General features: G+C 48.6%; 1 protein-coding gene across 1 annotated transcript; it reads right to left on the reverse strand.

Moving 5' to 3' along the window:
- Window positions 1–13645: 13645 nt before the first annotated feature.
- On the reverse strand, window positions 13646–27255 carry CLEC3B (C-type lectin domain family 3 member B). The gene is made up of 3 exons (XM_075493340.1): window positions 21907–27255; window positions 16936–17034; window positions 13646–15592 (listed from the first exon to the last, which is right to left on the reverse strand). Exons 1-3 carry the CDS (start codon window positions 22010–22012, stop codon window positions 15192–15194), a joined length of 606 nt encoding a protein of 201 aa, XP_075349455.1. The 5' UTR covers window positions 22013–27255; the 3' UTR covers window positions 13646–15191.
- Between the last annotated feature and the right edge of the window lie 532 nt (window positions 27256–27787).

Below are 27787 nucleotides of genomic sequence, written 5' to 3' on the forward strand. Positions count from 1 at the left end.
TATAATGATACTACCAGCTGGAGTAACTAGTGTACGTCTGTCGTGTGTGTGTGTAAACTCAGCCTCGAGTATTTTGATGTCTGACTGTCGGTAGCTATGCCATCGCCCTAGATGATAGAAATGGGTTTCTAGAGAACCTAGTTTGCTGGGATAATATACTGCTGACTGTGCGTGTCCTTTTTCTCGCATAGCCAGTGATACACCATTAATTACTGTTTTTAAAGGCATGTGTTTAGATTGTTTGGGAGAAGGTTGTAAAATATTTGAAGCTTTCAATATAAAAATAAATGGTTCAGTGGCGTCTCGGTAGGGTCGTGATGTTTGTCATTTATTCACGCCCAACTGACACATACAATTGAATTCCAAATTAATTTTTTTTCAGGGATAATAGCATAAAAGTACCTTTTAAGACTAGTCCTTCAGCCCAGAAGAGACCCTTATGAAAATGTGTGAAGCCTTTTTTTTGTTCTAAATTAAAGCGCAAGAAAGCATACTGACTGCTTTCTTGGTTTATTTTTTTTAATTTATTTTGAGGCAAGTTTAACACACATAGAAAATAATGTTTGAAATCCTCACTACCGAAGATCCCAGTAATTGCTGGGAATGGATCCTAGGCTGAATTAGTCATATCTACTCTTGGAAGGCATAGGAAACTCAGCAAGGATCAGCCAGTCCCTAGGCCTTCTGCAAAATTGCCACTTAATACGAATGTAAATGAAAGTACTCATCGTTTGCATCTTCACTGAGATTGCGCCATCCTGGAGTAGTTCCCATGCAGTGGTCTTTACCTAAAAATGAAAATTTCTAAGTCTAGTTAACCATTAATTGAAAGGCAGGGGTCTATAGGAGGACAGAAACTCCTCGCCAGAATGTTACTTGCTTTTGAAGAGCAAAGAGAAGTGGAGGGTTTTGTTGCCCAAAGCAGCAAAGCTGAAAAGATACTACTACTTGCTGCTTAGACTTGAATCTGTGAGGTTTGGACAATCTCGATCGATCAAAGCACTCAGTAATTGCTTTATTTTTAAGTATGTATGTGAATAGTCTAGTGCAATTTCCAGATAAATCAAGAGCCAAGTTATTACTCTTTGGATTAGAGCAAAATTTGTAGAGCACCAGTAAGAAGTGGAAAAAGTTGTTTTTATTGTTGTTGACACCAGACTAATATTGAGGCTTCAACTCGTTGACCCTAGGGGGAAAAAAAAAAATCATGTTACTCTGAAGAAACTATCCTGGGATGCCTGTGAGTGTGACAGAGAATAAACTTAAGTATGTGAATGTTGTTGGGGGGCAGGGAGGAAGCAAAAAGCTGAATAACCCTCATCCATGTGCACATCTTCACCAGCCAGCATTTAATTGTGAGCTGCAGCGGACACAAAGATGGGAGCAAATCTGTCTCCCCAAAAACTTTGAAGCTAGAAACTAGAAAAAAAAAAAAATTATAGGACTCATTCCTTTAGTATAAATGGTTTCCTACATCCAAATTAGTGATTGGTTTATTTTTTATAAAGTATAGCTTCCCAGTAATTACGTAAGCATGGGTTACCTAATTTTCTTTGAAACTGAGGAATTCTGGTGTGGAAAACTTATCCAGCCTGGAGGAATGGACAGTCCTTTTACAGGGACTTAGAAACTTCTGGCGTGTTATTTCAGCAACATAAATGAATCGTGGCAAATTGTTTCAATTAGCAGCACTCCTAACATATAAAAGGGGGGGTTGTGGTTTGGGCTGCATCCATCTCTTGTATTAGAGAATTGCTACACTGCTGCACACAAGTCAGGCTTTACGCTTCTGGGCAAGATGAATCTTCAAAAACAGAAGGAGCTGCTTTGTTTCTTGCTAAATTTGTGTGTGTGTGTGTGTATTTTATATATAGATACGTGTTTTTATCCTGGTACAACTGCTCCAGTCACTCGTAGCTGTAGGAAGAGTGCCATGATGCATCCTGTCAAAGATGCTCTAACAGAGCAGTGCTCCATCAGCACACGGCACTTTTTTAGACGTGAGGCTAGAAAAATGCCCTCACTTTCTGAAAGGTGTTTTCTCAGAAGAAAATGAGGGGAAAAGTTCTGGCAATGTCCTGTCATCTTTGCAGCAAAACTTTTTTTTTTTTTTCTAACTGGAAATGATTTTATTTCAGAAAGTATTACGTGGAAGAAACAAAATGTTCCAATATGTACTCCCCTTTTTATTTATTTTTTTTATTTCATTGTCAGCATAAAGCTGAACTTTGATAGTGCTTACCAAGGAGAACGTCTGTCCTATGCCCGTGGGTGCAAATCCAGCTGGTCTGCTGGAGGGGTGGAGGAGAGTGCCACATGCCTCTCCTCCCATCAGGGCGAGGGACAAAGTTTGCTATATGTGACTGATTTCAAGGGAGCTGAGCCTTAGCAAGAAAAAGGCATCTACAGGCCTCCTGGATGTATTTAATTTCTTCTGGAGGCTTTTTTTTTTTCACCCCCCAAAATGTAGGAAATGAGGGCAAGTTTGTGAGAGGTCCAAAAAGAGCTTCAGGGTACATCAGGGTCCCTGCAACAACTTCAGCCTACCTGCTGTTTTCCCCAGCAAGGGTTAAATATTAGTTTTTACCGCAGTACTTGCACAGCTACAGCCCCTCCACGGAAAAAGCAGCAAGCTGTGCTTGGCTGAAATACACCTGGTTGCTTGACTTTGATTTCTGTTGCACGTGACTTTTTCCTTCAGAAATGCAGAAGTTGGCCTTAGGTCTCCTGGTGGCAGGGGGTGTTGGAGCTTTCCCTTGGGCTTTTCCCACTCAGATGGACCTTCTTCCCCAATATTTATCAAAGGCCTTTGGAGTGATGGGTGCTCTTTTCTGAACATTACTCGAGGCCATCGCTGGTGCCTGCTGAGGTCAGAAAGGCTGCGTCCCCCGCTGGGGTGGTTTGGGTTAAATACTGGGAGAGGTGAGGGGATGTTTCCATTTCAGGGGATTTCTCCTCAAATGAAACAGGGACGGGTTTGGGTATTCCTCTTTCTCAGGAGGCCTGGGCATGGTTTTCCCTGAAGGTGGTGTGAGGATATCCTGAACCTTTGCCACTTGCCACTGTGGGAAAAATATCCCTGCCTTTGATCTTTATTTTAAGGGCTGAAAAACAACAGACAGAGCCCATACAGACAGCTTCCTCCCTGCTTGAGATTAATCACGGCAAGGCATCTACTAAGTACGTGTGTATAAATCTAGTTTTCTGCACAGAAGAGCCTGGCCTTAAGTGAGATTCACCACTTGGTCTCAGGAGGATGAACTGCAGGCTCCTGAGCCCAATTGTTTTAGCATCTGCTTCAAATTCATCATCGCAAATGCTTTTTATTTAAAAGGAGTCATCTTAAATTAAAAGAGAAGCAAATTAATGGTGCATTTCTCCTCTCAAAATGCTGCTTTTATTTAATTGCTGGATTCTGGAAAAAGTAACCCGAAAACAAATATGCATAAACATTGTTTTGTAATATACAGTGAACTATGAAGCCAAATAATCATTTGTAACGAGGTAAAAATTACTGCTTTACAGTTTAAGCTGCTAAGTAGAGTTTTGTTCATACTAAACTGCATGTTTGCACTTCGGGGCATGAGTACATGAGGCTTTCAACTTTGGAGAACCGCATAATCACCGGTGCTGTATGCTATAGAAACTTTCAGATTTACGCTACTTGGAAAAGTAATGCAGCTTCTGATCTCTTCAGAAGTGAGGACTTTAAAGATAAATGCTGGGATGTTTTCATATAAGAATAATCTTCGTAGTAAGATGCAAACCCAAAAGCTTGAATCTTTAGAGATTTCATGTTTCCACAGTAAATTAAAGCTGTTCTACTTTCTGCCAAATCAAACCTGTTTAGATACTTGGTAATTACTTCCACAGCTTAATGCTTTACCCATTCAAAAGCTTGAAAAGGTTCATATACTTTCCCTTCATTGGTTTCCTTAAGTTAATATGTGTATGTTTGGCTTTTTATTTAATAAGTAGTAAACCTAAAAAGTAAGCAAAGGCATAATGAAATCTTCTAGTGTGACTGCTCTGTGAACTTTTTATAGCTTAGTCTTTCAGAGCAATTAAAAAACCAAAAAAGCAGCAAGCCCTTACATCTTCCTCTCTAATTTCTTTTCTTTGGGTTAATGGAGAACAAGTTTCTAAATATCTTAAACCAGCCTAGCAAAGCATATGAGTTCATACATATGTCTAATATCCTAGAAGACAATTTAATGTTTTCCCTTGCTAGTCAAACATCTGAGGAAAATGGGCAATTTGCTATGTACTTGTGTATCCTGACCTTTGATTTTTGGCTGATCAGTTCTGCAGGTCAAACTGCTACGCGTTCTCCTTAGGTTTTTGTGGCCACCCGTCTGGGTCAAAGGATGAGATACAGCTTCAGCTGAAAGGAGATTCTGGATTTCTGAGGCAAGGCCTCCTGATACTACTTGTGGAACATGAGTCTTAAGGAATCTGTGCCCGGGTTACAGCTGGAAAGGTAGCAGTGCTGGATGTAAGGCAACTCAACCTGGAGAGGTTGAACCGTGTGTCAACAAAGTTGCTCCAAGCAGTGACTGAAAGGTGAATTTTTGTCATCACCCCCTTTTCTTTTCCTACTGCTGTATTTTCACGGTTTTTCTTCCTCTCTCCCCCCACTCCCAGTCAGCCAAATTCAAGGCAGAAGTCTCCAGAAACCACTTTTCTGGTGAATGTCCTCTATGAGATTTACACCAAGCAACCAATGCTGGGGTGAAATACTTTTAACCTCTGTCTACACCGTATTTCTTACTCTAGCCACACCTGAACCCGCTTGGTTTACCTGAGTTAAAAATGCCGCCGCTGCCTTGGCTTCCCTTCCCTCTGGCTGGAGAGGCTACAGCAAAGCTGCTGGGTGAGGTTTGCTACAGCAAGGTCCCCAGGTTTTGCTGTCACAAGCTACTTCAGAGCTGAATGAAGTGGCAGTACTTGAAGTAATTGCTTACATCTCAAATAGCTGGAGAAGTACTTGGGAAAACATTAATAGAGGCAGGAAAACTCAAATTATTCTGGAAACTATCGCTTCTCTTGACTTGAATGACCTCTCATATGAGTAATAACCAATTAGACAGCAAAGCGTGCGGAACGATAAGCCAGGTCCGTGAATGGTGCAACAAATCCCGTCTCTACCAGTAACCAAGATATACTTTACAAAATCTGTAATTGCTTCACTAACTTTTACCATAGTAAAAACGCCTCCACCAATTCACACTTCGCTTTAGGTGGTGCAATGGTGACGACTCCGTGGCTTTCTGTCACCAAGGAACAACACAGAGGAGCTGTTCCCCTTCCTGCTACCTCAAAGTAGAAAAAGATCATGGGAATAATGCATCCCTTTGCTTTAGAAATAGTATGATTTGAGGCTTAGATACCAATTTTAACTTTAATCATTAAGGTGAAACTTACACCTTATTCTGAGGGTGGATATTTTCCTGTATCCTACTGAGATTTAAGCCTTTTCTTGAGGGTCAGTGTGAGGCTAGGCTTTACGCTTGTCCTCACCCTGGTCCCGCCAAACCCAGGGGGAAAGAAGACCACCACCCATAAAGGGAGCCCCTCAGCTTCCTTCCCTAGATACAGAAGCAGTTTTTAGTAGTTCATTTCCTTGATTTATTTCTAATAAATAGAAATAAAAGCAGGTGTGGATGCCCATCAGGTGGATGCCCCCTGACTAATGTGGGAGGAGGGAATGGATTTCAAATTTGAAACTCCCCATGGGATGGGGCAGGGGGGAATTAAAAGAATTGCTTCCCTGAAAGCCAAGCTTATGGAGGGGCCGAATGACTGAACAGTTTGCACTGTGCCATCAGCAGCTTCTGATCAGGATGCTTGGATCGCTGGGTTTCAAAGTGTGCTGCAAAAACAAAGGGCACGTGGAGCTGAGTTATTGAATGTGGCAAGCGGTAGCTGCTAGTGAGTTTGGGGGATGCGTTTGCTCTCCTGACACTTGGTAATAATGGCTTAGGTGCGATGCGGAGTTTTGGGGTATTTCTTATTGTTGATAATTAATAATCTATGCCAAACTTTGCAATGTCTCGCGTGATTGTTGTGAGGACATGGAGGCAAGAGGAGGGTCCTGTTTGCTATGGCAGGAGCTGTGCATGAAGCTTTCTCTGTTCCTGGAAAATCACAACCACCTCTCTTTCCTGCCAAAATCCCGGAGATGCAGCAGGTAGGCAGGCTGCGCTGGGCTTTTGGGGATGACGAGGACCAAGCGTGCCACCCCTAGGCATTCCCAAGCCAGCAGTTGCTTTTGATGGCGTTGGTGGAAGTTAGTACCTCTCTGATTACCAAGTCTCCCCTCCTAGCCATGATATTTAGTTAAATCACTTTCTGCACTAACCTTTGCCAGCAGAATATATTTAGATAACTTTATACAACAGTAGGAACATGAGATACTTCCTTTGTCAACATCGATAGTGGCCCCTAACTAGGGACGCTAACCCACCCTCTAGGTTTTGGCTAAGAAACTGGTCACATCTAGGTCGCAGCTGGGGAAAGCGAGGGAGGGAGGAGGAGCTGCCCCGCGCAGCTGGAATACGCATTTCTGCCTGGGTGCTTAAATTTCATCCTTTTCTGCAAAGCTACTGCTGTAATAGCATTTGCTGTGGTTACTGCTGCTGTTATGCTTGCAGTAAATGTACTAACCCTGCTATGAAATTACTGGTACAGCTAATGCATGATGATAAAATCATGCATGGGATGGAATGGAATCTTCATAATGGAAGAAGGGTGTTGAACCAAGCTTTCCAGGTGACCTTAATTTTCACATTTTCCTGATTTTTTTAAGGACTGGGGCTTTACAGCTTTATTATCTCTTACTTTGTTGCGTGCGTGCGTTGTCTTTCATTGTGCAGGATTCAAAGCTGAAGTCCCATAACTGCAATGTCCGTAATACTCAGGTGCCCTCTGCATCACGATCACAGCCCTAACACAGACATCTCTGGGCGGGTACCGGGTGCCCAGGAGTCCTGCCTCATCCTAGCCTGTGCCTCTAAACCGGCTCCGCACAGCGATGCTTGCACAGCCTGGGTGCCTTTCCTGATGAATAAAAAAGCATTAGCATCTCTGGGACGTGGCCATAGCAAAGGGCTGGAACATAGATGTTATGATGTGGTAGTCTTTTAAATTTTCCCTCTCCTTTGACAAAGCTGGATTTTATCTGCAGCTCTGCTAAGAGCAGCTGGGAGCGACTCAATGGGAACTTGTACGTGAGACGGGCAGGAGGTGAGAGGGGCTGGCTGCTGTGGTCCCTGCCTGTTTTGTCTGCCTGGGAAGGCCTAAATTTAACTGAGAACTGGGTTTCTGGACCAAGCATGGCTTAAGACTCCAGGCATGTGTAATTCCTTGTTACTTCTGTTAGCTGAAATCCCAGTGCTGTACTTGGGCACCTCAACACTACACTAAATATCCCAGCTTGCTCCGTGCTGTGGGGATGCAGCTGAGGAAGTAGTGGGATTGCTGCAAAATACGACACGTGCAGATGAGCTCTGGCATGCTGCCGCGCTTCCCGTGGATGGACAACTGATACGCAGGCTGGGAAACTGTCAGATTATGTGTGGGGCTTTTTTTAATAGACAACTTTTATGCAACTTCAAGTCCCTGTGCCTGGAACAACCAACTCGAATCCCCAAGGATTATGGCTTCAGGGCAATGGGAAAGGGGAAGGAGAGCAGGAAAAGAGTGGTGTCCTCGGCCCCGCGGCTGGCAGACGCTTCTCCACAGCGGGAGGTGAGAGGACCAGTGATGAAAAGGCAATATCTTGGCACCTTGAGCTCTGCCTCAGGCCTTTGTATGAGCTAAAGCAACACAGCTGCCATCTCTGTGTCCTCCCCTGAGCCCGAGGGAAGGAGGTGGGCTGGCTTCTCAGTTTTCCTGTGCCTTGGGGCCACCCGTCTGCTCCAGGGATTTCGGCAATGGCCAGCTTGCTCCATCATGCAAGAACTGGTAAAGGGACAAAGCAAGTGGTGGATGTCCCAGGAGAGCCTGGCAGCTTATGGACACCTCTCTCACTCATCCCAAAATAGGAGGGGAGCAAGAAAACTATCTTGTCCCTGATACAGCCAGTTCCTGACACCCAAGACCATGATTTTCTGTGGACCTCCAGGGTCATCCAGGCCCCCTGATTAGCATGTGAATCAAAGGCTGAATCTTTACTTTCGGGTGCATGCACTGCTCACTGCAGTTTGGCCTCCAGAGCTGTCTGCTCTCTTTTTAATCCCTTGATAAAAGCCATGAGGTGGTTTTATATCTGGCTGTGGACGCTACCTACATCTGCAGTTCCCGCAGGCTTAAAAATAGGCTACTTGTATAGGCTGCCATAACAATTCCTGTGAATGTTTAAGAGAAGGAAAAATTCTCGGTAATGATTATTTTTGTTTGTTTTCAAGCTTTCCACATTTTGTATGTAAGGTGTTTTTTTTTCCCCAGTACCATGCTTTCAGGTTTGCTTATCTTTCTGCAGCGATACACTACAATTACTCGCTGTGTTTGCATCCCTTTTTGGTGCATACATTTTAATTTAGGAATAAAAAGCGCTGATTGTTGTTCTGCTTCATTTTTCAAAGCAAGTTCAGTTTCTAGGCTCTGTAGAAAACTGTCAGTCACTCACTGTAGGTACATAGCACCCCACCCACAGAGTGCTTTCCAAGTCCTCGTTTCACCGTGTTTATAACCAGTGCTATTTCTGGAGCATTTCCTAAAAGTTAACTGGTTTAAGGTCTACCTGCTTGAGGGTTTGGCTTTCTGCTCTGACCTATTATAGAACAAAGTGCAAGAGCCACCTCCATGGATGTGTGTTGCAGCACCTCTGTGCCGGTGCACGGGCAGGTGGGACCTGTGCCACCTCCCATCTCCCGGGGCTTGGATCCCCCATGTCAGCATGGCTCGGTGCTCGGGGGTTTGGGTTTGGATCCAAGCCTTCCCAACGACGGAGCAGTGTCCAGGCTGCATGTGAATCCGGATGAAATTCAAGCTGCCCATGGACCATCCTGCTCTAACAGTAAAGCAAATCTGTCACTGTGGTTGAGCTGATTCACAACTGCATCTACCCACTCGTGAATTGTGTGTTTGGACTGATCATTTAATATAAAAATACATCTTATTTGCTTTGTGCTGCTTTGGTGGAGTTTTTTCAGTTTCTTTTCGGTTGAATAGCTATATGAAGTTTCAGCTCTTGTCTTCTGATCACACTGGGCAGAGCAGTAAGACCTAGTATCTAGAGCTCTGGCAACATTACAGTTTTGAAATCACATCCCACAAGAGATTATTTTATCAGCTTTCTTGATAACCTTTCTCTGCAGGAAGGCTTTTACATGACAGCTCATCCATCAGGTGCCTGAGGTCATCAGTCTCCCCCTGAAATGCCCGTGTCTCTCCTGTGACTGTAGAAGAGGACCCAGTTGCGCAGGTAGGAACCCTTGCTCAGTCTCCGTGTCTGCACAGACTAGTTGAGGTTGGCGGGGACCTCTGGAGAATCCTGCCAGAGGGTCCCACCTTCTGGTCCCACCTTCTGCTCAGAGCAAGGTCTCCTGGAGCGGGTTGTCCAGGGCCGTGTCCAGTCAGGATTTGAGTATCTCCAAGGATGGAGACTCTGCAGCCTCTCTGGGCAACCTGTGCCAGGGTCTGACCACCCTCACAGAAAAAAAGGTTTCTCTTCTGTTTAAGCAGGATTTCCTGCATTTCAGTTTGTGCCCGTGGCTCTGTCTTCTCTACCCATCCCCATAAGGTATTTAAATATGTGGGTAGGACCCCCGAGCCTTCTCTTCTCCAGGCTGAGCAGACCCCGCTCTCACACAACAGTTGCCCCAGTCCCTTCATCATCTTTGTGGCCCTTCACTGTGCTCGCTCCGGTAAGTCTATGTCCCCTCCTGTACCGGGGAGCCCAAAACTGGACCTGGCACTCCAGATGTGGCCTCACCAGTCCTGAGAAACATAGAAAGGGGGTACAACATTGAACACCAGAGACCTTGCTTTTGGGATCCCTGTTGGTGGGTGTGATGGAAATAAGAAGCATTCCTGTCACTGCAGTGGGAAACTAAGCTGGCCCTGGGGTATTTCTGCAAAGCAGTAGGGGGTGTAGGTTTTATTTCCCCTCTTGCGTTTTCTTTCATACGATGTAGTGCTTCCCAAGCAGTGTTTTCTAAATATAGCTTCTTGAGACGTGTTCCTCATTGCCAGCCTGCAAGGCTGGCAAGCAGCTTGTGTGCTTTTTTCTCTTCAACGGGCTCACGGTTAGCTTTCTAACAGGGCTGAAGTGAAAGCAAATATTTTCTGCTATCAGCAGCTGGCCTCACCTCTTGGCAGGGCGGTCACCTGAGGGTTTTTGTCTCCTGCCTGGGATGAGGCTGGGCGTTGAGGGCACAGCGCTGGTTAGCGAGCACCCCGGCTGCGGGCGCTGGGTGCCTTGCGGTCACCACCGGCACCGATGGCCCGAGGCTCTAGCAGGGGGCTGCAGGGGGGTGAGGCAGCCACCGACCTGTCGGCACAGAGCAGGACAGAGCGGTGAGGCTGCCGGGTGCGAGTCACAGCTAAGATGTCTGTGATTTTGTTTTTAGCTGTACTTGCAAGAGTACCCAGCTGTTACCTTTGGATTCCCTCCGGATACTTCGAAACAGGAGATAATTTTGGATGTTGTTAGGGAATAAAGCACTATTTTTTTCTCTCTGCACACCATAGTCTGATATTCTATCATCCCCTGCTTTATCTTCTACCTGCAAGGAGGTTATTTTTATGCTCTTCATCAGTGTAGTGACCCCCAACTGTTTTATATTTACACTCCCAGCAGTTGTTTGGCTTACCCTTGTTTGCTGATCCTCACAGATCTGTGTTTCTTCCCTGCCTATGGCAGCTTCTGAGCTGAGGTGTAATATTTTTTTATTATTATTATTTTTTTATTTGCAAAAGGAGAGACTGAGAGGTCAGGTACTGAAGTGAGGTTCGGTGCTTACGCAGGAGCGGGATCAACCAGTAAAGCCTATAGGAATAACAAGACTCAGTGGTGCAGGGGTGGAGGTGCTCCTTCCCTTTTGAGGGGCATCCTACTGATGGTCTCATCCCACAGCCAGAGGTGGGAATTGCCTTCCCCTTGGGGTAGGCAGGAGCAGAAGTGTTTGGGAGCTGTTCCTTGCAGAAGATGATGGGGAGAGGCTACCTCTGACAGTGAGAGACTTGGGTCTGAGTAACCCCCAGGCCGAGCAGACAGGCGCAAGGAGCAGAGGCGTGGGGTTGGGTTGCTTGTTCTGAGAGTGAATTTTCTCCCTCTCTCTGCTTGGGGTCCTTTTCCCATGTCACCAAACTCTCTTGATCTGAATTTACCCAGGACTGCTAAGGATCGAGTCCCCCAAAAGTGTTCAAGGCTCAAAACAAGCTTTTGGCTTGTGAATTCCAAATTCTAACTCACCTTTGCCTACCTGCCCCTTTTACCGACTGAAGCCAAAAGCAAGCTGGCTGCTGGCCAGGCCGCTGACATATGTGGATAGTGTGCTGTTCTGGCCCTTGCTCGGAGGGTTACTTCACAAAGGTATTAACCATTTTACGGTTAACCATTTTACGGTTAACCATTTGGTCCTTTGCCTGTACTTCAGGACCGTGGTGGGCTGGGGTCAGGACAATTGGTTGGGTAGATTAGCGTAGCTCTACTGAAGGCAGCTGTGGATGGCGTAGTGCTGGGGTAACGCTTTCTGCGGGCTCACCCATTAACTTTTCTTCTTTTGTTTATATAAATATACACGCATTCCATGTTTCGTCTTTCCTCTGCTGTGTTACAGAGCTGCAGGCAGCTGAGCGGCGCGATCACTGGCACCAGATTTTACACAACGTCTCCTATTTTAACAACACGAGGTTCATTTGAGATTGCAGGCGTTGCAATCTGTTGGTTCAGACACGATCACTTTCACATTTCTTTTTCTTGGGGGAGAGCTGAGGTTTCTTTCCATTAGTCTGCATCCCTTTGGTTGAGACCGCACTTTGTGGACAGCAGATGTTCTTCTCTGGCTTGAGTGCCAAAAAGATTTAATGGAAGATCAAAAAAAGTGATGCTTGTCCCAGCCCCCAGCAGATGGACGCCATCTGCTCTGGGCAGTTCCCATCGGGCCATGCTGGAGTGGAGGCAGCCAGCGTCCCCTGTTCAACCCCTCCACCCCGGCGTCCACTGTGAGCACAAAATGTGGGGTTGGCCACAAACAAATAAAAACAAAGAGTGTGCTGTGGTAAGCAAGGATGAGGACTCTTCCAGAATTTCCTTTTCTTTGGCTTCTAAAAGAAAATTTGTAGTTCATAATGTACGGTAAGAAGAAACATGTAGAAAAATATTAAACTCATAAATGCAACCCTGAATCTGCAAGGTCAGTTTTGGCATCCTGGGTCTAACAAATAAGACAGGAGCAAAGCCACCCCTTCCCCACGCTCCTCCCAGCTTCAGAAGAGCAAAACATCTATGAAGAATGGTGTTGGCAGGAGTGTAGCTATGTGAAAATAGAGTGCAAGAGAGATACGAGCAAGAAATCTGCTGAGAGCAACTCGTTATTCTCTACATTTTGACAGATTGACTCCTTAATGTCCTCTCTGGGAATATCCTTTGGCATCGATCTCCACAGCTGTTTTTCAGATTTGCACTCCATGCAGAAAGATGGTCCAGCTATGGCACCAGCATCTTCCCCAAAGCTCAATGTCGCCAGGGTCTGTGGCTTTCGCAGTGCCCCTCTTTAGTTCCTGGCCTCCCATAAAAGCCCTCTGTTTATTTCTCTGACCACACATTTATGTTTTAAGACCTTGGGGTTTATGACCAGTCAGGATCAAAGCCAGCAACACTGCCGGCCTTGCTGCTTTGCATTCATGTGTATCTCAAAACATGGAGCGATCGTCTGCCAAGGGAACTAGAGGGTTTATATTGAGACAAGCCGGTTGTAGGGTGTAACCGTGACCTACAGCAAAGACCCTTGGAAACATTCAGGATCAGGGCCCAGAGCCTGCGAAGGGCTGACCTCTTCTGCAAAAGAGACCTAATTTCATGTGCAGTTCTGCAGCAGTTGAAACCTCCCTGACTGGTGTGGAGCACTGGCTCCTTCACGTACGGTCTTCTCTCCTTCGCGGGATGCTGAGGAGGAGGATGGGGAGGGAGAAGTCGTCACCACCTCAGTGAAGGAAGGAGAGGGATGCTCGGTGCTGCTGCAGCTCTGCTCGTTGCAGAGAAGGTGGGAGGCAGCCTGGGAAGTGCTGGGTCCACGCTGGGACCTGAGGTGCCACCTCCCCCGGCACCGCTACCGCTGCCAAATGGGGGAAGGACCTTTCTTCTGGGTCAGCTCATATTTTGGAGTGACATTTCCCAGCAGCAAAAGGAGGGGAGGAAGGAAATCTTATTTGCCTATAAAAGGATTCCCTGCCTGTATCCTGCGTGTGGCATGTGACTGGGATGATAAGAGTGGGGGTGGAAATCCTATAAACTGTATCCCAGGGCGGGAGGCTCTCGCTTTCTGCTTTTCCCCTCTGCCTTTGATATCCCTGACCCTCTGACAGGTCCCTGGAGCTGCTCTGAAGAGAAACGCAAGGAGAAGAAAGCACTCCAATCACATTGACACAACTCCATTCCTTCAGCAAGCTATATATATTTTTATTTTATAGTCATTTGAACAGCGGAGAGTTTGGCAATAGTGACAGCCTCGGAAGTGTGCACTCTGCATTTGTGTGTGTGTGTGTGTGTTTCGATCCCTCCAGCTTGGCTCTCCCACTCGATATCTTGGAATACCCACCATCGTGCTGTTTTCAAACAAAGCAGCAAGTTGAAATACCTCTCCCGTGGGCTCCCCAAGAGCATCATGTCTTGATACCCCCAACCTGGCAGCGCGGGGGATGTGACCCGAACTGGAGGGATTATAACCAAGCACTGAGCTGCAAAGAACTGCTGATACCTTTCAGCCAACAGCCAGCAAATCGGCGTCGGCAAAATTTCGTTAAGCTGTTGGGGTGACCTGCCCTTCTTTCCCATCATTGCTGTTTATTTCAATTTATTTTTTTTCTTTAACCCTTTTCTCAGCAAAACATTATCTTCAGCCGGGCGTGACTTTATTGGCACAAACAGTACTCATAGATTTATGTTTGCTGAGGACTGTGCCTGGACCAACAAAGACTGAAGTATTTCAGCTGGGTTTCCATCACTAAAGTAGGTCAGACGATTCCTAAAGCTGCTAAAGTGGGTTGTCCTGGGGTTCATTTTCAATAGACAATTGTTTTTGATATGGTAGCATATTCCCTAATAGCATTACATTTCTGTTATTTACCTAATACTTTCATCTTCTATTTCCAAGAATATATCGTCTGACCATGCTGTAAGGCATCACTTCTTCCTCCATGATGCTGGAGAATAAATAAAGCTCCTGACAGGATTTTTTTTAAAAGATCTGGCAGTGGGTCTAGCTCTCCCACTGAAATCAGTGAAACATTGGCTTCTGACTGATGAGAAAAAGATGAACAAAATCGGGAATGCTTCTGCAAAGGACGCTCTCCTTCTCAGTAAGTCGACCCATGCCTGCTACTTGCTGATTCATTCATGCCCATAGTGGGAAGAGTCGGACACCCCGTTGAGCAGCTGGTACTCAGCCAATAGGCCCAATTGCATTTCTCAACGCAAAGCAGAAGCAACTCCCTCTGCTCGTTGAGACAGGACCTCGATCCCCAGGACCCTGAATCGGGGTGCCGTGAGGGACGAGGAGCTCAATCCCCTGTGCCAGAGCTCACGGGGAAGCAAAACAGGAGAAGAAGGTGGGAACTAGCATTGCTGGTGTCCCAACAAAGCTCAGCAAGATGGGAAAGGACATTGCAGAGTGACAGTCCCGGGCAGCCGAGGTGGCTGTTTGCAAGGCTGGACTACTGCACTGGTTCTTTGCCAAAACAACCGAGCTGTCCGAATAAATTCCCTGTGTAAAAAAATATATCTATAAATTGTGCCTTAGTAAGAACGATGCAGCTGCTAACAGGGCTGGATGTGGCCAAACGAAATGCTCTAACGCTCTCTAATCCGATACCGAGCCGTGACGACTTTCTTTGCAAAGAATGACTCTACTTGAACATGTGCGTGCGTGCGTGCATACGTACATGCACACATACCTATAGCTTTATAATCCTGCTGCCAAAGGGGAAGACCCGGGCTGCGGGTGGGCAGGGGGGAGCCCCCGCCGCTACACGATCATGAACTGGCAGACGTAGGGCAGCTGGTCTTTGCACCTCTTGTCGAACCACTTGCCGACGGCAGCCCCCGACAAGGCTGCGCAGTTTTCCAGCTTGCCGCCGTCGGGCTGGGTGGTGATTTCAGTCTCCCAGTTCTTGTAGCGGACGGGGCCGCCCGTCATGTCGACCCACTTGCCCTCCGCCGCCATGTCGTTGAGGCCCAGCCAGATCTCCGCCTCAGAGCCGATGCTCTTGCGCATGTAGTCGTAGAGGGCATCGTTCTCCTCCCCGCTCTGAGGGGTGCTCAGCGTGCCGCCCTGCGAGATGCAGTTTTCGCTGGCCTCGTGGTACGTCTTGGTCTCCGAAAACGCAAGAAAGCATTTTAGGTGAATTTTGGTGCCTTTCAGGCAAACTGAGAGGTTACCACACGAACAGAACAAAAAGACAGAAAGGGAATTGGTTTTAAAAACAGCGCCCAGGGAGAGGCAGCAGCAGCAAACGCAGCGGCCAAACTACAAATTTCATTTCTTAGGCTGCGGAGTGACTCTTGGCAGCACGGGAGTCCCTGGGGCCCTCTCCCTCCTACACAGGGTATGGCTGTGGGGACGTGCCCTCCCTGTCTGCAAACCACCGGGAAAAATCATGGACCTCGGGGTGCCCCGGTCACCCTCCTGGGCCCTGCTGCTGCCGGAGCAGAGGCACAGCCTGGTCCTCCTACCCCTTCCCCTGGCCTCGCTCTCCCCCAGCTGCTGCTACACTTGCTCTGATGAGTTTGTTGGGGGTAAGGTTTCTGATGGGCGCTGCCGGGTGTTGGAGTGTTTTGGGAAAAAAGGCTGCAATTTCAACTCAATCACCTTAATTATGCAAGCATGAGAAAAATGTCTTTTTTAATAGGCTTTGATCAGAAGTGTTCTGCTTGCATAGCTTGCAGAGGAGGTCTTCAGAGGAAGTTTCTACTTGCCTCTGATTTTATTGTTAAGAATAGCAATTTTTTTTTTTTTAAGTTCTAAACCATGAATGTGCAGGGTACTGTAGCCAAACAATAACTAATCAGAGCCACACATTAATATCCAAACCAATGAATGTGGGCTTGGAACTAAAGCCTTGATTTTGCTTGTGTTCCTTTTCTTTTAAGGAGAAAATTCTCCTTAACTTGCATTTTCATCTCATTTCTCTTTCGTGTTCTGCAAATCCCTCTCCTATCGATGTTGGTGGAGTTTGCAGGGAATAACCATGGAGCATGGCTGGAAGATGGACATTTTAGGACTGCCCTCTGTATGTGTTCAGTGAGGGATGGTGGGACTGCCCTCCATGAGGTTCCCTGGGCCATACAGTGGCATGTATAAAAGACCAGGTCACCATTTCACTGGGGTTCAGACAAAAGACTAAGCTACATTTGACTGAAGTACAAAATAATCCATTACCCATCCCTCTGAGTCATAAAGGAAAATGAACATCTGGCTTAGCGTCATAGAAATATCCACAGCTTTACAAATGGGAAGCGCTAGTGCATGAAGAGGAGGGCCATATGCTGCACAACTCCTGTCATCAACTGCTTGAGGAGCTTCATCTGCCTGGAGGAATTGCAGAGAGCCCACATTTAGCTTTGATCCCCCAACCTCTTTCCCTGGGATGGACTCCTTGTCGCAGGGCGCTTGGGCATCTCTTGTTAAAGCGTGTGGAGCACTTGTAGCTGCTTTGTAAGCAGCTCCTCTCTCAAAGCAAAAGCCATGCCTTCGTTAGCAAGTCCTTTACCTGTCTGGAGTGCTTGCTTTTCCTTCAGTAGAGCAACCTCCTGAGAGATGTTGTCAATCATGGCCTTCAGGTCTTCAATCATTTTGAGGCTCACACCATCTGTTGGAGAAACCAAGGGAGGAGCATAAATATTGGCCATGTCCCCAGGGAGGCAGCCAAAGCTGCTCCTATCATCAAAACTCCCCGTTTCTCTGCCCTCAGAGAAGGACAAACAAAAGGGATCTGCAAAGTCAACACTTGTCCCCTTGCATATCCATCAGAGTGAGTGTTTGCTTGCTAGCCTGGGTCCACCAGCAACCCAGTTTTCCCACTTTGGGTTCTGGGGCTTCGCACCCCATGGGGCTTCATGGGCCGGTGGTCTCCCCTTGGGCTGCTGCTGCAGTGCTGGAGTGGGGGTCGCACGCATGAGCATTGCAAGGTGCAGGCTCGTCTCTGGAGCCCCTATGGAGGGCACTCACCTGCGGTGGCGTTGCACTAGGGTCAAGCTCCCAAAATGCAGGAGGGCACCATACGACGCTGCCCTTCCTGAGCAGGAGCCCTGCCTCACACGAGTGTTTCGCGGGGAACTTAAAGCTGCTGCTGAATAGGATTTATTGCTTTTCTAAACTCCTCAAAAACATGCCCTCTCTCTCTATTCACAGCACACCCTCCTGGCTTTTCTTAAACACCCTAACACATGATTTTCTCTGTATGCATTCCTTGCTGTGCCCCCACATTAGCCTGCACTCATGAGTGCGTTGGCTGGAAAGCACTTTGCTCGCCAGGCTGATGCTCAGCAGGAAGGGGTGGGAAGGGCTGCAGTACCTCCACTAGATCTGTCCCTGCACCATCGGCCACCCCACCCCTCAGCCCACCAACCACACCATCCCTCAGGCCATCACAGCTGCCTCTGCCCTGCCTCTGCCTTCAGCATCCCCAGTGCAGGTACCCAAAAACTGCCCCCAGCTGCTCTCCTGCTGCGAGAAGACACCTCCTTGGCCCGGGAGTTGGTTGCAGCCTGCTACTAAAGCCCACGTCTTGCTAGGTATGTTGCCTCTGCAACAGCTTCAACCAACTATTAATCAGTACTTGGATTTCTCCTGTCTAGGAGCAAAAGGACCGTTGTGCCTTGGAGGTGGTGGGAGATCGGACGTTGAGGTGCTTATATTCATTACTATCTCTGCTGCTCCTATTGCTTTACCTCACCTGGCATAAGCATCTGGTAGTCCTCATGGGGTGAAAGGAAAGGGGACAATTTGCCCACGAATGCAGTAGGACGGTCAAGGAGATGGGGAGCCAAGGCACCAAGCCAAGTAAGCGAGGAAGCGGCTTGGAAGCAGACCAAAACCACCAGCCCAAAGATTACGGTGCCATGAATATGAAAAGCCAGACACATCAGGAGGAGGGCATTAAGCTGCTTTACTCATTGCTCAATTAACTTTAATGGGTTCACTTAACACTGAGGCACTAGCTATTATCTTGGTGCCTTTGATGAAAACACTTTGTGGGAAAGAGCTAATTAATGCCTTTTTTTTTGCCACACAAGCCTATCTTGCAGCAGAACAAATGTCCCTTAGGTTTAAGTAACATCCAAGGGCCATGGCGGGACACTGCCAATGAGCCTTGCTGGGGCACCTCCTTACGTTGTTCCATCTGGGTTTGCTGGTGGGTTCCCATCTAGAGGGTCCCCATCACCCAAGGTGGAGACATCTCCTTGATAGCTACCTAAGCGCCCTGTCTGTCCCTTTTCACCACCTAGTTTCCAAGCCCTGGGCCACAAGATATTCCTGCAGCACCGCCTTCACTGGGACGTCGCAGGGAGAACCAGGACTGGTTAATTTGCACTTCAGCTACAAAGCAAGTACCGTGGCTACATCAACAAACACCGAGTTTGCTATTCTATTGCCAGAGGTTTTTGCCTCTGTGCTGTTATTTTCTGAAGGCTCACCTCCTGAAGCCCGTGATCAAGGCTATTACAGCTTGGGTTTGCTGCAACTGAAGCCAGCGTGGGGGCTTCCAATGCTGCCCATGGGAGCCGGAGCAGGTCCTTGTGCGGCTAACCATGGGCAGCAGGATTAAGTGTGAGCAGAAGCAAGATGAAGAGGAGACTCACGGAAGGATGTGGGTCGCAATAGTCTGTTGGTTTGAAAGCCTGGCCAGTAATGTATTTGATGCTGCAAATGGGAGCTCTTGCCCGTTTTTCTTTGTTCTAATTATATGCTGAATAACAACGCAATCCCTCTACTTCATTTCAATTATTTAACTACCCCTACGTGAAATTTGGATCTATATCTGGGTTGCTTAGCTTTGCCTGGGCAGCCATCATCCCGTTTGTTCCTATCCGAACAGGTTTCTGTCCCCCGGCAGAGCGAGCATCGCTCTGGTTCGTAATGTCTGTCATCAAACCTCCCTGGCCATCGGTATTTCTTCTGACACCAGGCATTTTCCTGAATGTCCCAGCCAGAAAAGTCGGGTCCCATATTGCAGTCTGTCCCTGGATCAGAGGAGGGGACCAAAGACACCCGCGCTGGGTTTACATCAGTGTAAATGTTCACAGCCATTTTCTAGGAAGAGCACCCAGACTCCAAGATTACATGGGAATTTTGGGCAGCCTCAGGAGCGGCGCCCACATCAGCCCGTACCCGCTGATTTAACCACCCGGTCTCCAATGGCCGGCTCCAATTACTTTAAAAATAGACCTGAGAACTACACAAAGATGCACCCTCCCATGCCGCCAGCACCCCGCCATGGCTGTGACCAAGGGGAGCCCCCCCAGGGTCCCCAGCCTGGACCCCTGAGCAGGGCGTGCCATCGCCCCGGGGCGCCCGTGCCATTGCCCGCCGCCGCTCCCGCCCCCCCGGGCACCCTTCTGGGTGAGACCGGAGGAGGGCAAATCCCATCTGCCCCCCAAGACATCGGGGTTCAGGCAGAGTTTGCTGAACCGCTGCATCTGGGAAAATCACTGGGGAGAAATTTGAGGGGGAAAAAAACCCAACAGCAGGCAAACTGAATGTGCTATCTCAGCATTTTCTAAATGCTATGGTTTGGCTTTTTCATGTTGAAACAGCATCATTTTTGTTCTGAAGCAGATCCAAATGTAAGCAATAATTACAAAAAAGAAGAAAAAAAAAAACAAAACAAAAGAAAAAAAAACAAATAAAAGGGAAAAAAAAAAAGAGAAAACGCTTGGCTCAAATCATCATTTTCTTTTCTAACATATGTGGTTTGGCTGTGCAGATTAAAGAAAAATAAATCCAGCCGAGCACCCCAAACCTCCAGTGGCTTCACCCTGCCTGACCCTCCCCGGCGAAGGGCAGGGAGTGAACTGGGACGGGGGGCACTGAGGGCCTGGGATGGGGATGGGACGGGATGGGATGGGACGGGATGGGATGGGATGGGACGGGATGGGATGGATGGGGCACCCTGCCCCTGAGCCCCAGCCCCTGCGACAGGTGGGCAGGCGGGCTGGGACGTGGCGAGGGGCTGGGGGCGAAGAGGAGCCTCGCGGGGGACTTTTAGTGCTTTTCTCCCTCTTTCCCCATCCCCTGGTGTTGGTAAAAATCAGAAAAAAGTTAACCAAGAAATGCTGGAAGTTTCCAGTAAAGGCAGGGCAGCTGACCCCGCCACGCGGCTGGATGCAGCCGGCCAAAAAATGCCAAGTTTGGGTGTTTTTTTTTTTCTTTTTCCCAAAGAAAACTTGACCTCTCCTTTGAAAAGAAACCCCAAAGCTCTCAGGAAAAATTGCCACAGCTGTTTCAGATGGCTTGATTTTCAGAAAAAAAAAGTTGCCCCCTCCCCTCTGAAAAATGTGTTTAAATTTTCCTCTCAAAAAGGTGATTTTTCTCCCACCACCTGACTTTTCTCCCACCACCTGATTTTTCTCTCACCTGCTTGTTACCAGTGGGTTACAAACAGCAGTTCCAGTGACACAGAGAGAAAAATAAGATTTCTCTAAGAAACTCATTTCTCTCTCCTGGTAGGTCCAGTAAGTGCAACGCACGTATGTACCCTATACCAGCTCAAGGAGGTATTTTTGCTCTAGAAAACAGCCACAGACATGGAACAAGCAGCTATGCCGTGATTTCATAGAAAGATCTAATGGAAGAAAAAGGAAAAATTTCTCAAGGATGGGATCAGATGAAAATAGCCACTGGGCGAGCGTAGAGAGCAGCCTGGCCAAACAAATTCCTGGGATGCTTCTTCCTCGCTCCCCGCTTTGTTCCAAGCAGCCAAGCGCCTGCCAGAAGCGGTCCAAGCCCATGCGACTGCGGTCGGACACATCGGGCAGGCAGGCTCGCACGCCGCTGGGCTGCAACGCAAGCCGCTTCCTTACCTGCCTTCTCCTACAATCACCGTGCATTGAGTCAGAGGGAGAAAGGATGGGACAGCAGCAAAAAAAGAGAAGGAAAAAAAAAACCCAACCAAACACTAGGGAAAAAAAACCTTAGGCATCTTTTTGTGTGCCTTGCCCTCTGGTAAGCCTGAGTAGTTGGAGTTCGTGCATGGCTTGACATACACCCGGGGCAAGTGTTTTAAAGATCCATGTTGATATTTAATGGATTACATATTATCTGCCTACTCTTGTCTCCAAATCTACAGCAGTAGTCTGTCATCTGCCACTTATTTGCTTCTGAAAAATGAATGAGGAGGGGTAGGGATCATAGAAAGGGAGATTTTAGTAGAGGAAACGTTTGGGGAGAACCTTAGAGATAACACAGAAAATATGTTGCCCTCTGAAGTTCAGACCAAGCTGTCCCATCAAATCTATTCAATGTAGGAACTCACCAAAACCATTTCAATTTCCTCGCTATTTTACAGAAGGGCTATGCAATCATTCCCCCAGGGAGGAAAAAAATAAGACTTTATCAGGTATTCAGATGCTTTTTAAAAAGTTTCATTAAAGCACTGTTAAATGCCCAAATGATCAGGGCGATAGCATCCCCCCCAAGCCCCGCCAGGTTTTCTTGCCGGGAAGGTGCCGCCGCTCCTTACCTTTCTTGGGAGCCACTGGCTTTTGCCGGACTTTGGCGTTTTGCTGGCCGGAGACGTGGGCGAGGGAGAGGAGGCAGAGGAGCAGGCAGGCTCCCCGGAGCGCCATGCCGCTGCCGTCCGGCGCTGAGCAGAAGTGGAGCGGCTCTGCTCTGCCCTCAGACAGCCGGCTTCACGCCGGCTTGCATCAGAAATGGCTGTCCCAGAAAGCCGCCCGCTGAGCCCCGGCCAGAGGCAGCCTCCCGGCCCCGGGGGGGCTCAGGCAGCTCCGGCCAAGGCTGAAAACATCCCAGCGGGTTCACATTTCTTAGCACGCTGCTTGTTTTTGTTTTTAAAAAAAAAAAAAGAAGGGAACGAATCTACTGAAAGTCCGCTAAGCTAAACATAAGGAAAGGCTGTGGAATGATTTCCTAGGGATTTTAGCAAAACGCCGTGGGTTTGATCTCACGTGTCAGCGATGGCAATGATGATGTGAGGTGTGAAACGGAGTTTGGGTGGCCCAGGCAACAGAGGGGGGCCAGCCTGCCCGGGCGGCCTCTCTGCGGGGCTGCCCGCAATGGATGCTGCCAGCACCGGCAGCGGCGGAGGGAGCGTACGGGGGGCCTGAGCACCCCGGCCCCCGCCACGGCATGATGCAAGGCCCTCCGTGGAGATTTCAGGTTTATCCCCACTGCAAGGGGCTGCTGCAGTCCCCCAGCCCAAGTGCAGCCGCAGCGGGGACAGAGGGCTTTTTTTTATAGAGTAGTCCTTGCTCAAAGCGGAGGACAGCTCTTAAACGTCAAAAAACCAGCTCCACCCTGGCCTCGGCAGGGTCGTCCTGCCATCATTGCCTCTCCGTGAGAAATGAGACTGGTGCCTCATGCCCACCTCTTCCCAGCCCTACATGGGGTCCCCTCTGGAGGGTGACCCTCCCTGTGGGGATGGGAGGCAGAGCCATCCCATGAGAGCCAGCCGCTTTCTCCCCTCTGCTCTGGTAATTTCTTCTTTGCCCTTAGACAGCCACAGTTTGAGGGCAGCTTCCAATGCAATAGGTTTGGACCTCTATTTTTGGGATGCTCCCCCCAAAAGGGGGGGTGCTGTGCACAGCAGCCCTGTGGTGTGCGTGGCTGTGCCTTTGCTCTCACCCAGCTGCTAAATTTACGTTACAGGGTAAGGCTTCGGTCCATGCCCATGCAGAGCGCCTTGGTGGCACCCCGCTCAAGTGTGGGACCTGTGCGGGGCTGGGGGGACAGCAGGGGCTGACCTGGTGTTTGTCCCCCCTTTTTCTTGCGCCGACGGCTGGGGACAGAGGGTGGCTCCCAGCCCTGGGCTCGAATTGCCGGTTCTGGGGCAGTTCCAGCATAACTCACTCTGCTCATGACGAGTGCAATCCTCAGGGGTGAGGACAGCTGCGTCGGCCATACTGTCCCCTACCCCTCTGGCAATTTGGCAAGGACAGGGGTGGTCAGTGCCATGGGGCTGCCTGGCAGCAGCATTGCACCGAGACCTCAGAGGTGCCTGGCTGGCACCGTCCAGAGGAGCGAGACTCCCTCGGTGGTAAACGCGTCCCCACCACCAGACCACACAGTGGCTTCATGTGCTTTTCGTTTTCCAAACCTGCTTTCAGTTCTGTAGGACAGGAAACCAAACAACAGCTCCAGAGGTTTTAACCAAACCAGAGGGCTGCTCATCATGTTGCTCTTTAACCCCTTCCATTGCCCTGGCTGGGAGCTGGAGGTGTTTCAGCTCTGCCTCACCCTACCAGGCAGCGGGAAGGAGAGATCTCAGCCTCTACACCTTTGTCCTGAAAGTGATCTGAAAAGGGACTGTAGTTCAGCAGGCCCGGGCAAAAGCATGGATGAAGAAAGCTGGAAAGATGTTTGACCTCCTACTGCAGATGTCCCCCTAAGAGGAAGGCTGCTCCATCTCCATTCCAAGTGCATTGCATCCGCCTGGCACTGGACCGCTTCCCTTCCTCCTCTGGCAGTACCCACACCTTTGAGAGTCAAAATCTACAGGTGCTCTTTGCACTTCAGAAATCTGGCACACGCCAGGGTTGATAATCCACAGTATCTCATGGCCAGGTCTGTCAAAGCTCTGAGACGCTTCACGAGGCACGGCAGCTCTGAAAAGCTGGCTGATGCTTCACACCCACTGCCCTGGAGTCAGGCCGAGTATGTGGGGGGGTCGTCCCTGGGGCCATCCGAGTGGTTAGGCAACCAAAAATACTCAGAAATTTGGGTCTTCACTCAGTTTTGGGAACATTCAGGCTTCTAAATACCCTGGAGCTGTAACAGACGACCGTGAGGAGCTGGACTTGGGATGGGGGGGGACGACACGTCCCACAAAAAGCCATTTTCCCCAAGTCCCCCTCGCAGGGTCCTAGGCCGACTTCAGCACAGCCCAGCTGCTCCAAGAGCAGCCCTGCAGCCTAAACCAAGACCACTGCCTCATTTTTTGGGTGCTGGGGCTGTTTAGCAGCTGCAGCACAAGCGGGTGAGTCTCTCATCCGGGAGGAACAGGAACGTTTGAGCAAGCGGATGAAATTTGTGTAGAGAGAGGAGAGGATGGACAGGCATTTTGAAGAACAAAGTGCTCCAGGCATCAGCCATTAACCTTAAATCTTTTCTGAAAAATTAAGGCAAGATGCCACCCAGCACGCTGTGAACCACTGGAGTCGTATGAGCCTAAAAGGTCCGATATAAACAGAGGTGTGGCTGGAAAAAGAGCTGCCGTTGATTTAGTTTGGCCATAACTGTGTTACCCTGCCTCACACTTTGGCTGAATAAGGAAAACCCTGCCCTTATACGCTACCTGACTAGAGCTCCTTTGCAGTCCAAACTTTTGAAGCCAAGGAAAAATGGGTTTTATTTTCGCTCCCCTTTACCACACACACAGCCCCACTCTGATTTAAGCCAGAGAATACATATTTTTGGGATTTACCGTTCTCCCACCTGGACTATCCCAAAATGGGATGGAGCCCAAGAGATGCCAGACACCTACATACACATATATGTTCCCTTCTCCTGACAACTGGGTAGCATTGACCTATCCAAAGCACTTTTGGTAACTCAGCACCTCCCAGTTTTCCTTGGCTCCAGATTTGCTCGCCTGCCTTTGCTTTGATTCATGTCCTGCCACGCTGGGGAAAAAACTGAAATGCTCCCTCTGCTGCTGCGCGTGAAACAGATGGCTCTGATGTGGAGTCTGATGGCAATCCCTAACCACAGGTTTCTGGGTGGCTGGGACCCACCGGAGCATTGCATTTCTCCAATTCCCCAGCTGAAATGAGAAGGGCAGGGCAGCTTTTGGTTAGCCCCTCTCTGAGCGTGAAGGTCCCCACGCTGAAGGTCTGCAACCAAGGGGGCATCTCCCTGCACCAGCCAGCAGGTCCTGTGCTGGATGCCACCGTAATTTTTCTTGAAAAAGAGAAAAATGAAAAGAAGTAGACTTAAAAAGCTTGTCTCTGGCTGTAACACCTATTCGCAGGGGGCTTTGCTACAATTCTGCCTCTCATAGGCCGAAAAAATAAATCCCTGACACTGTAAAAGCTCATGAACCCACCCGACAGGAGCAAGCTGAAGTGTTGCTGCAACAGGTCCGGAACAGGGATGCTATGGGGAAGGGCCACCCAAAAGCCGGAGGGCCCTTGCCTGTACGGAACCCACCCCCTGCCTGGGCTCCTGCTGAAGCCCGAGGCCGCGGTTCCAGTTAAATAACAGGGCTATCATTATTCCTTTGTAAGTTGGCTCTTTGGGCAGATATCATGCTTTTGAGATCCCGATGATTCACGCTTCTTATGTAAGGGAGGCGTGGGAGGTGGGCAGAGGTAATCCTTTTTATTAGATGAACTAATAGAACTGGAAGACGGCGGTGAGGTTTGGGCCACACGAACCCTTCCCCTTCGGGGCTGAAAGGGAAGCAGCAAACCTCAGAGCAGCAGCTGCGAGGCTCGTCAGGCACGTATAGCCCATCGGAGAGCAAGGCAGCAGGCACCAGGGGAAAGAGAGCAACAGCTGATTCACGGAAGGGTTAATGAGAAGGAGAAAGGCTATAATTATGCCAAGAAACCAGGGTTTTGTCCACGATTTTTAAAATCTGTACAATTATGGATTTTACTTCCCAGTAAAAGCACTTTACACTCCCTGGTTTCAAGCGCGGTCTCCTGGTCAGACAGACAGTAGCGCCTGTTAGCTGCAAGAAAACTGGTTCGAGATGAAAAAAAGAGGGCAGAAGAACGTATGCTTATGGAAACTGTCCCAGGGCCGCAAGGAAGCAGTCAGAAAAGTTTACGTGGCTTTGGGAAACCCAGTAAGTAGGCTGCGATGCTGAATTTGGAAGGCTTCCAGTTAGCAAAACACTGGCTGGAATAAGCCCATGAAAGGAAGCTGGATGCTCCTGGCAATGATGCAGACCTGTGATTTCGTGCCCAGCTAGGCAAGGAAATGGGCAGCGAGATCAGAGGCTATTTTGATTTGGCTCCTAGGAAATGAGCAGGTATTGCCAAGCCAAGAAATGAGGCAGCACTACTGCACAATGGCTGGAAAGTGGGAGGGTGGACTAGATAACAGTATTCACACGGTTATTATCAAGATAGGCAATTACCAGCACTGGCTTTCAAGGCTAAGTTACCAGTTCAAAGGCAGGCCACCACAATGCCAAACGATTCTTGCTCTTTGCCTGCAGCCCCCCTCCTCCAGGAAGGCTCCGACCTCCTCCTGCTCCTACCTACCTCAGCCGGTGCTGACAGCAAGAACGCAAAGGGGAGACCCAAACGTGTCTTTACGCGTGGGGCCGTGCAGCTCGGTGGCTTGACCCACGGCTGGGGCGGCAGGCAGCGTTTCGTACCTCTGCTGCCTTCACCAAATCCACTCTGCAGGGAGAGGATCCGCGTCTCGGTGGCACCGCAGTGACCTCGAAGAGGAGTAGGAGAGAAACAGCGGTGGACAGTAAAAAACATGCTGTGAGGAAGTGGGATTAACAGAAGAAAATCTCTGATATTAATTAGCCGCTGCCCGAACTCGTGCTGGCATCGTTCCTGATTTCCACCAGCATAAACAACATCAGAACAGGTTAAAATGGAAAGAGCTGAATCTATGGATCATTGTTTCAGAGACCAATTGAGAAGAAATGCGATAATAGTTCAGGAAAGGGCGTTTTTCATAAGGACAATGATGGGGAAAACCAGGGAGTCAGCACTTTGCCAAAACGTTATCCCCAGCACCAACTTTAGGAAATTGGCTCTGAGCCTAAGGAGGGAGCCTTCCCATCACATCCCATGGCAAGCACAGCTCACATCCCTACCCCACATTCACCAAGGGTCACAGGACAGAAGGATCTGTGCTAAAGGAGATCCTTGGGCCTTAAACCAGACCCAAAACGTGAAGGACTTGAGTTCAAATGCTATCAGCTGCTCAAAATCATCCTGTTTCCAAAAGGAGCTGCACTGAAGGACTCACCCCCCGCTTCTGTTTGGAGCACGCAGCTCCTATGGGCTAGGGGTAAATCTGTCTGTCTTCACTGCTTTGCTTTTCTGCCCATCATCCATGTCCCAAAGCCCAACCAGCCAAAGGAAAACTGTAGTCAAGTGTCTAAATCTAACACCAAAACTCTGGAGAAATTCCTAATTGTGTAGGATCGCTGAGCAGGCTGCACAAAACCATCTGTCTCGGCATCAGCTCAAATGAAGTCACCGTTGAAATTAAAGTCAGTATTTTAGGACTGGCAAGCAGACGGTGGTTCTGCCAGCTTATGATCTTGTTGCATGTCATTCTCACCTTTGAGCGACTGGTTTGCTTTCATATGGCTGTGGATGCTGAATTAAGGATTGTAAGAGAGTTTCAGCATCAGCCTTATGAATTTCTTAATTTTTTTCAATTTAGAGAAAAGGTTGCGTGATCAGACA

Source organism: Mycteria americana, chromosome 2 (genome assembly GCF_035582795.1).
Source record: "Mycteria americana isolate JAX WOST 10 ecotype Jacksonville Zoo and Gardens chromosome 2, USCA_MyAme_1.0, whole genome shotgun sequence".
In the NCBI taxonomy this organism is placed as follows: Eukaryota; Metazoa; Chordata; class Aves; order Ciconiiformes; family Ciconiidae; genus Mycteria; species Mycteria americana.

What these genes read in the sequence shown, in the direction of transcription:
- CLEC3B (XM_075493340.1), bottom strand. Translation starts at nt 22,012, where the DNA reads ATGGCGCTCCGGGGAGCCTGCCTGCTCCTCTGCCTCCTCTCCCTCGCC. An exon ending in GCCAGTGGCTCCCAAGAAAG is followed by an intron (nt 17,035 to 21,906) that starts GTAAGGAGCGGC and finishes TTTCTCCAACAG; the next exon opens with ATGGTGTGAGCCTCAAAATG. An exon ending in AAAGCAAGCACTCCAGACAG is followed by an intron (nt 15,593 to 16,935) that starts GTAAAGGACTTG and finishes GTAACCTCTCAG; the next exon opens with TTTGCCTGAAAGGCACCAAA.